The sequence below is a fragment of the Poecilia latipinna genome, unplaced genomic scaffold (genome assembly GCF_001443285.1).
Source record: "Poecilia latipinna isolate Pla-1442-1.1 unplaced genomic scaffold, P_latipinna-1.0 Scaffold4685, whole genome shotgun sequence".
In the NCBI taxonomy this organism is placed as follows: domain Eukaryota; kingdom Metazoa; phylum Chordata; class Actinopteri; order Cyprinodontiformes; family Poeciliidae; genus Poecilia; species Poecilia latipinna.
The window spans coordinates 8,569-17,100 of NW_015117301.1; the positions used below are offsets into that span (position 1 = coordinate 8,569).

The window sequence follows — 8,532 nt, forward strand, 5'->3', positions numbered from 1 at the left end:
TCCAGTTTGTCGCAGGGCAACACAGAGACAAATGGGACAAACAACCACACACACTGACAATTTGGAGAGACCAATTAACCTGACAGTCATGTTTTTGGACTGTGGGAGGAAGCTGGGGTACCCAGAGAGAACCCACCATGCACAGGGAGAACATGCAAACTCCATGCAGAAAGACCCTGGGCCGGGAATTGAACCCAGAACCTTTTTGCTGCAAGGCAACAGCTCTACCAACTGTGCCACTGTGCAGCCCTGGTAAAGGTAGCAAATATCTCAATTATATTTAGCTCTACATCTCTTACATTAATGAGAGGAGTTTGAAACGGGAGGAGCTAAGCGTTACAACTAGCTGACAGCTCAGTATGTGGGAGCCGAGAGAGATGAAGAAAAACAGAAATGTATGCCTTTATTTCTTACCATCTTCAACACAGAGCCTCTAAAACTACACAAATACACAAACAAAATCTGAATAATATAAAAACCCTGGTGAACCTTTGAACCTTAAATTTTTGTATAGGTGTAGCAGAAATTAGATCTGAGACACTGAATCAAACTCATATCTAAACATTTAAATTTAGTTCGACTTCTATGGGTCTCAACAATTTGTTTACTGAGAAAATACATGTTTCATGTGCATCATTACTTATTAGTCTTTTTTGGTCTTGCAACTTGAACACATTAAAACGTTTAAAACCGCATTTTATGTTACATTTCACCGCAACTTTGCCGGCCCCAAAATTGTTCTTTAAAAAATTCTCTGTTTATTGTCCGTCCAATAATGAAATGGGATTTCCCCCCTTAGTTCTTCAGGTGATAGAAGGTCGACTTTGTAATTATCTTTCTGTTCTGATGCTGCATCAAACCCTGAAGCTGTCTTTTAAAAAGTGGAAGAGGAATCTGCTTTCCTGTGAGCTACAGCTGAGATCATTCAAGGAGACGTTGGACATTTTCTAAAATCTTTATCATTTTCTCTGTAAAGGATGGGGGGCAGAGTGGACCCTGACTCTTATTCTACAGTCACTATCACCAAAGACAAACCTGCTCCTCAAAGTAAGTGACTATATATTGTAGGTTTTATGAGGACTGAAAAGTAACAGTGCTACCCAAACGCACTTAATTTTTTCTATGTAGGACATTATAGTGTTTTTTTTCTTTTACATCATAAGCTTTAAGGTCTTCGTATCATCACAGAAATCTCTCGGCAATTTAAGTTTAAGACAATTCAAAGTCCTTCATATGATGAAAACATAAAAAGTGGAGAAGCTATTCTGCTGTGGCATAATGAAGGAAATTAAATGCAATTTGGATAATAGACTTACATCAATGTTGGGCTGTATGCTGACTCTTGGTCAATCCTCCTTTGGCCCAAAAATAACAACTTCAGTTTTGTTTTTATTCAGCTGAAGAAAGTTATGGCACATCCACTCATTGATTTGTTCTGTGCATCTGCTCAGCGCTTCAATGGTTCACAGCCACCTGGTGACATTGTGATGTAGAGCTGCATCACCTGCATAGTAAAGGAAACTCATCTTGTTGTTATAACTGGAGGTCAGATTAGAACATATTAATTATGGGAACATGTGCATATTAAATAAGAGTCCAGAACATGGAACATTGTGAGCTTTTTAAACTCCACTGTAAAGTTACCTGTTGACACAAACAAGCCCCAAAGAAGAAGAGGCGAAAATCTCCCACTACTACCAATTATGTTGGTTCGCCAGTTCGATTCCCGGGCTGCCTGTCCCTGTCGTTTGTGTCCTTGGGCAAGACACTTCACCGGTCTCAGCTGCTGATGGTGGTCAGAAGGGCCGATGGCTCAAAATGGCTGCCTTGCTTCTGTCAGACTGCCCGGGGACAGCAGTGGCTACAACCCAGTAGCTACCCATCATCAGTATGTGAATGTGCCCTTTGACATCTCAATTAGATACTTATACAGGCATTATAAATAAAATAAATTATTATTAGTAGTAATACAAAGTTATTGTTTCATCCAAAACATCTCTGGAGTGTTGCTTTCATTCTTTCATGAATGTTTGAGAAATCCTTTACTCTCCTATGCCAACCATTCAGCTGAGCAGTAACTTCCCCACTCAGCTCCTTCAGACTAGCCAGCAGAAATTAGCATTTCTATAATTCCTTCTCTCTCTGAATCCTGCACTTCTTATGCCAATACAAAATGATTTTTATTACTATTTTATGCACGTTTTCCTCAAAGTAGCTATGCATTAAGCCAGGGGTGCCCAAACTTTTTGAGAGCAAGATCTACTTTTTCTCTCACCAGTCACCTGAGATCTATCTCATGACGCAAATACAGATATAGATTACGTTAAAAACACAACATTCAGTCCATTACGATATCAGGTTTCCAGGCTTGATATTTATTTCTTGATTATTAATAAGCCTCTCATGAAAACAGCGGTGGTTGAGTTGCTAATTTAAACTCCTGCTCTGCTCGTCAGTCGGTCTTTGAGTTGCCTTTTTTCCCCCTTTTTTTTGTTAATGGAACGAAACGCACTGAATTGTGCAACACATTGTTGAAACAATAATTACTGAGATTATTAATTTTAACTCTGTAGGAACTATTTCCCCATTTTCAGTTAAATCTTAGAATTTAAATTGTTTAGTTTATACTTACTTTTTTTGTTTATTTTAGTTGATTTATCATTAGAATTTTGTTTAATTAGTTATTTTGAATAAGTTTTTTGGTTAGTAATTCACTTAATTAGTTGATTAATTTCAGGTTGGGATGTGGGTATTTCACGGTATAAATAGGTGGGTCTTGGGTAGCTTATTATGCACGTGGGTGGTCACAAGTTTTTTTTTTTTTTTACCAGTCTATGGAATCAGTCTCATCAGTCACCAGTCATTTCAGTCGTCAGTCAGAGAACAGGTGCAGGAATCAGAGCAGGAGAAGCAGAATCCTGTGAAACCTGTAACCTTTTTGCCTGAACTGTGAAATAAAACGACCAAAGAACTGCATTTCGACTTTTTGATCCTTTTGGGCTGCGTAAATCAAAATCCACGGTGCATCAGGTGTTGGGTTCACTTTTTGTTTTGATCACTTGAGTTTTGAGGTTTTTGATTTTTGAATTTAAGTTTTGGGACAAATGGTCACTACAAACACGTTTCGTTGATTTTTTTATAATTATTCTTTTTTAATGAAGCTACAAACGTTTAGGATCTTAGTGAATATTTTTGATAAGCCTGTCAGAAAAGGAAGTGCTGGTCTCAGCGTCCTGGCTGCATTCAGTTTGTCACCTGCCGAGATCGACTCAAAACCTTTCTGCGATCGACCGGTGGATCGACGTATTGGGCACCCCTGCATTAACCCATCAGGCAGCAGCAGGCAAAATACTCAGGCAAAAAGTTAAATCAATTAAATAATTGGGATCTAACTTTCAGCAGAGAGGTAAAATTTTACTGGAAAGTTTTAAGATACAAACTTAAATCTAAAATTTTATTTATTTATAAACCTGGCAGAATTAAAAAAACATGTTAGAATGTAAAGTTATCAAAAGGAATCTGATTGAAAATGACATCAATGATACTGATTTTGTTAAATTTCAAAAACCCTGTGTTCATTTCTGATTAAGGAGACGAGAGTCGGCTGATTCCTATCTGGACGTTTATTCGGGAACATCAGAGTTCAGGTACAGGTTCAAGTGCTGAACAGTCCCAGGCTGGAGGAAGTTCTAACATTCAGATGTTAATTATTTACCGTAGAATGACATCAAACAGATAAACCCATGCAGTTAGATATGTATTTATTGCTCTCACTGATGCATGGCATGATCCATGGTATTGCCCAAGTGGTGAGTGTCCTAAATAGATATTTCATTGATGCGCCGTATTATCAATATAAATTGTCTAGCCACTGTTCAGAACAATCCAGAAGGAGTCGTCTTTGTTTCTTCCAGGTGAAGAAGAAGAAGAGAAACCAACAGCTCTCACTAGGTCTCGTCTGTATTTGGTGGGTTTGGGGATTTTTGTTGCCCTGGTAGCTGGAACACTCATCTACAGTAAGTTTCATTTCAACACATTATATATCTTCCTATATGAAGAGTTTGTAGTTTAAAGCATTAAGATAAAAGTGTCTAACAGTAGGAGGCATGGCCGGCCCAAATTTGGTTTTGGGACCCTCTATTTCTGCTAATAACAGTGAGATGATTAGATCATCCACACCTGCTATAAACTCACTGCATCTCTGACATTGCTCTTTACATTATATCCTATATATATAGATGCACATATCATATAGGAGACAATAATCAGGGCCAACTTTTTGAATTTTGGGAAATTGGTGGTGGATTCTTACATGTAAAGCCGATCGGCTTTACATCTAAAAATCAACCACTGTCATCTTCTGCTCTACAGTGAGAGAGGTTTGACTGACAGACCGGCCCACCAGGTCATATCTGTACGTTTGCAGTTAACAATAGTCACACTACTGTTGAACCCCCCAAAAAACTCAGAAATATAAGGATTCTCATGGTTGAGAACCAACCATGAGAATCAACTCGTTTAAAGTTAAAACTCAGTTTCACACAAATACAAAGATGTTAGCATAAATTTTTGATTGTTGAACTGGATCTTTCAAGGTTGCTATCATGCTAATTGTCTATTAGCAGCTCCACAAATCTTCTGGATAAAAATTACATTGCAAAGACACATTAAAACAAGCCTTTATCTTGAGTTTTTCTCTTTTTCCTCCTTCTTTTCTCTGTCCCTGAAGGATTTTGTCGTTTTTCTGAGATTGTTTTGCTAACTTACCTTCCACCGGTGCTTTGCAGGTTTGAATGAGCAATGCTCATTGTAGATCATATTACCAGTGAAGAGTGACCAACCTGGGCAAGGGCAATTATAAACAATGATTTCTACATGATCAAATATATGTTATTGTAAAAAACACTCACAAATTTACAATGAAATTGTGTGTTTCTGTTAATATAGTCAGATAGATATCATTACTTGAAAAAATAAATCAGTTCCACTTGAGGGCACCTGTCATGGTTCGGGGTTTGGTGAGGTGAGATGAGACGCAGGCAGCCAGGATGAAGGTGAAAATGATGAATTTAATGATTCAGAGCCCACAGGAAAACAGACTTAGACGAGGGTGGGACACGACGGCACAGGGAAACAGTTACAAATGACGAGGATCTGACAACGAACACAGACAACAGGTGGGGCTAAATACACACAGGGTAATCAGGGGGATACGACACACCTGGGGAGCAATCAACAGGGAGGACAGAGACTCAGGGAACAGGACTACACAGGGAAAACAGGACTGAACACAGAAGAACTCAAAAATAAACACACAGAAACACAGATCACGACAGCACCCTAGTGGCCCTAAGCAGTCACTTAATTTGCCTTGGGCCGGCTTGATAGGAGGAGTTATGAAGGTTGATTAAAAAGTCAGGGACACTGAAGTCTCACCAAGAATCAATTTAACTTAATGCTGCCCAGTTTGAAACCTGTCAAGGTGTTAAAGTTTAATATGGAAGATCTAAAGTTGTGGAGTGGACGATGTTGTCTGGGTTGTGAACCTCAGGATCTCCTCTTTTTCATAGACGATGTGTTTCTGCTGGTTTCTTCAGGCCATGGTTGCACTAAACTCCTCTGAGTCTGAGGCCATGACTCTGCACTTTGCCCTCTGAGTTGGTGGTAGTCTCTGCCTGAAGTGGAGGAGTTTAAGGATCTTGGTTTCTTGTTCATGATGGATGGAAAATCAGCCCAATTAAAGTGAAGACTTCCAACATAAAAGCACCACACAAGTATAAAATAGTATAATTAGCAATAAAATTGTATAGCACACAATATTAGCACATTAAACATCCATCCATCCACTGCTTGTCAATGCAGGCTTGCTGGGCAGGTTCTACTTCTAGTGGTCACTGGAAGTTACACCTTTCACAGGCTGCCAGTCCGTCACAGGGCAACACGGATACTAGCAGAGCAAACTACCATGCACACACTCATACTGAGGGCAGCTTAGAGAGACCAATTAGCCTGATAGTCATGAGTTTGGTCTCTGAGAGGAAGCCAGAGTACCCAGAGAAAATCTGAGGACATGTAAACTTTATGCATACAGACTCCAAGGATTCAAACCCTGGACCTTATTGCTGCAGGGCAACAGTTCTACTGTTGAAATATTAAATCAGTTTACTGTTCTTTGGTTCTAACCTGAGAATACTGTCTGATATCCTGAAAAGATCTGAGAGAGAAACTGAAAATGTTGTTGCTTCTCTGATACAGATGGATTCACTGCCTCTCTAACCAGTTTGTGTTTTTCTTTAGTGAGTGTGAGGACGGTCACTGTGCTGGAAAATATCAGTGACCTTACAATAAAAAAAAAGCAGCTGCTTGTGGAAACTAAGATAATGGAGGGACAGATCAACGCACTCAACCTAGAGATCAACAAACGTGATTAGATTTCTATATTACCTTTGGAACTCTTCATTTTTTTGTTATAATCTTCAATTACAAACAATTTTCAAGACTTACAGTGGCTTGCAAAAGTATTCACAACCCATAATGTGCTCAGGATTCAAATTAAATTCCAATTAATTTATCTATGTTTGTGGTTGTAATGTGACAAAATATGAAAAAGTTTAAGGTGCATGAATACTTCTGGAAGCCACTTTACCTGATCATTATTATCACCGGTAGAGAGCAGAAGACCACTTGTCTGACAGCAAACTGATCCAGTAAAAGTGATTTATTAGCAACAGAGTTGCAGCAAACTTTTGATTCTGGAGAATTTTTTTTTAAGCGAGCATAGAGCCCTATGGTACGCCACTTCTAACTGGAATGATAGCTTAATTTAATCACCTTCCAATATTGATCTGCATTCTACCTTTGTAATCTTTGCTTGAGAAAGTTTGACTATCTAAACATTAAAAATGTACACTTTATTTTTATTTTATATTATTTTACCAAAGTTTCCCTTTTTTCTCCTCTTTCCTCTTGTGTAATAGATCCAGAGTGTGGGCCGTGCCCGGATCACTGGATTCACTCCAGGCAAAAATGCTACCTGTTTTATGATGAACCAGCTCCTTGGAAGACCTGGGAACAAAGTCAAAGTTTCTGTCAGGACAGACTGGCAAGTTTGGTTGTAATTGGTGATCTGGAGGAGCAGGTAGAATCTAACGCATCTGTAGTAGCTTAAAGCTAATCTGGAAGTTTATGAAAAACTGAGGGCTTAAAGTAATAAGATTTATGATGATGTACACAAAATTTGTTCACAGAAATTTGTCAGCAAACACATCAAGTACTACCATAGTGAACACCATGGATACTGGATTGGACTACAAAATGTTAACAACACCTGGACCTGGCTTAATGGACGTGCAGATACTCTTGGGTAAGAACTACGATCTAAAAATACACATATTTAGGTAAAAATGTAAATATATTTTGTCAAGATTGTAGAAGGGTTAAATGTACTGAGTGACATCGACACCAGGATCTCCAGGACTTCTTCTAAAACCAAACCTTGGTGGACATGATTGGGTTCATTGCTCAAGAACTTCCAGTTTTGGAAAAACAAAAACGTTCTTTATCTCCCTATTATAGCTATGAGCAAACTGCAGCTGGGTTTTCTTGTGCCTTTGGGTCAGTGGTGCTGCAGGTGGTTGAGTTCAGGCATGGAGACCTTCAGTCCTCAGTCTGTCCTCACTGTGGGACCTGAAACCTCTGTGGCTGATGCCACCAAGCCTTGCTGCTGGTCTTTTGCAGTCAGTCGATGGTTTTTGACCTCCTTGGGAATGTGGTGGCTTTCTGTTTCTGCCACCAGGGGGGAGAAACAATACTCATCTGGCTTCTTTTTAAAATACTTATTTATATAATGACAAAACATGTAGATGCTGACAGTTATCAGTTTGATGTCAATAAGCTGCAGTGTGATTTTATTTTATGTCCTGAGGTTCATGTTTCTGTTTTAAAGGTTCTGGATGAAGCAGACGGTCACCACTCCGGCACCAAAAGCTCTGGTGGTTCCAAGACAAAATCCCTCAGAGAGCTGGAAGAAAGCAGATAATGTGTTTCTGAACAAATTCATCTGTGAGCGTTACTCTCTCGAGGTTTCATCTATCTAACTGCTCTCTTAAAGATTCATGCAGGAATATCAACTGTGTCATTAATTTCTGTATACAAGGTATTACATCATTACTCTAATAATCTGATGGTCATAATCTGATCTTATTCTAAGTGGAGAGAGAAAACAAGACTAATATCATTCCAACACAGAGATTAAACATTTTTATGCAGAATGTCAACATTAAAATGAAAACTGAGGCTTAATGTGAAACAGAAATACAGATTAACAACTTCCAACGTCGGAGGAACAAAGTCTTTCCAAAGGGCAGAGAAGTGCCATAGCTAAATGTTAAATACATTTAAATTCAACTAAAATGAAACATAAATCATTTAAACCAGCTAAAATGACCAGAAACACTCACTCTGAAATTAGATGCAAAACACATACATTTAAGTTAAAACTGGAAAAATGCAATAAGTTTAATAAAAAAAATA

The 8,532-nt window shown here is 38.6% G+C and overlaps 1 protein-coding gene and 1 long non-coding RNA gene across 3 annotated transcripts; one reads left to right on the forward strand and one right to left on the reverse strand.

Annotated features, from left to right (window-relative positions):
* The first annotated feature begins 818 nt into the window (after positions 1-818).
* On the forward strand, positions 819-8,126 carry LOC106942927 (natural killer cells antigen CD94-like). 2 transcript variants are annotated; one of them, XM_015026280.1, is made up of 7 exons: positions 819-1,047; positions 3,591-3,647; positions 3,915-4,016; positions 6,298-6,423; positions 6,978-7,138; positions 7,248-7,363; positions 7,946-8,126. In XM_015026280.1, exons 1-7 carry the CDS (start codon positions 978-980, stop codon positions 8,094-8,096), a joined length of 783 nt encoding a protein of 260 aa, XP_014881766.1. In that variant the 5' UTR covers positions 819-977; the 3' UTR covers positions 8,097-8,126. The 2 variants fall into 2 exon arrangements, with proteins under 2 accessions (XP_014881766.1, XP_014881769.1); XM_015026283.1 differs by having other exon boundaries at positions 902-1,047; positions 6,984-7,138.
* LOC106942929 (uncharacterized) lies at positions 2,481-3,158 on the reverse strand. Its single transcript, XR_001423753.1, has 2 exons — positions 3,122-3,158; positions 2,481-2,567 (listed from the first exon to the last, which is right to left on the reverse strand). It is a non-coding gene; the product is annotated as an uncharacterized LOC106942929 (long non-coding RNA).
* Positions 8,127-8,532: the final 406 nt, after the last annotated feature.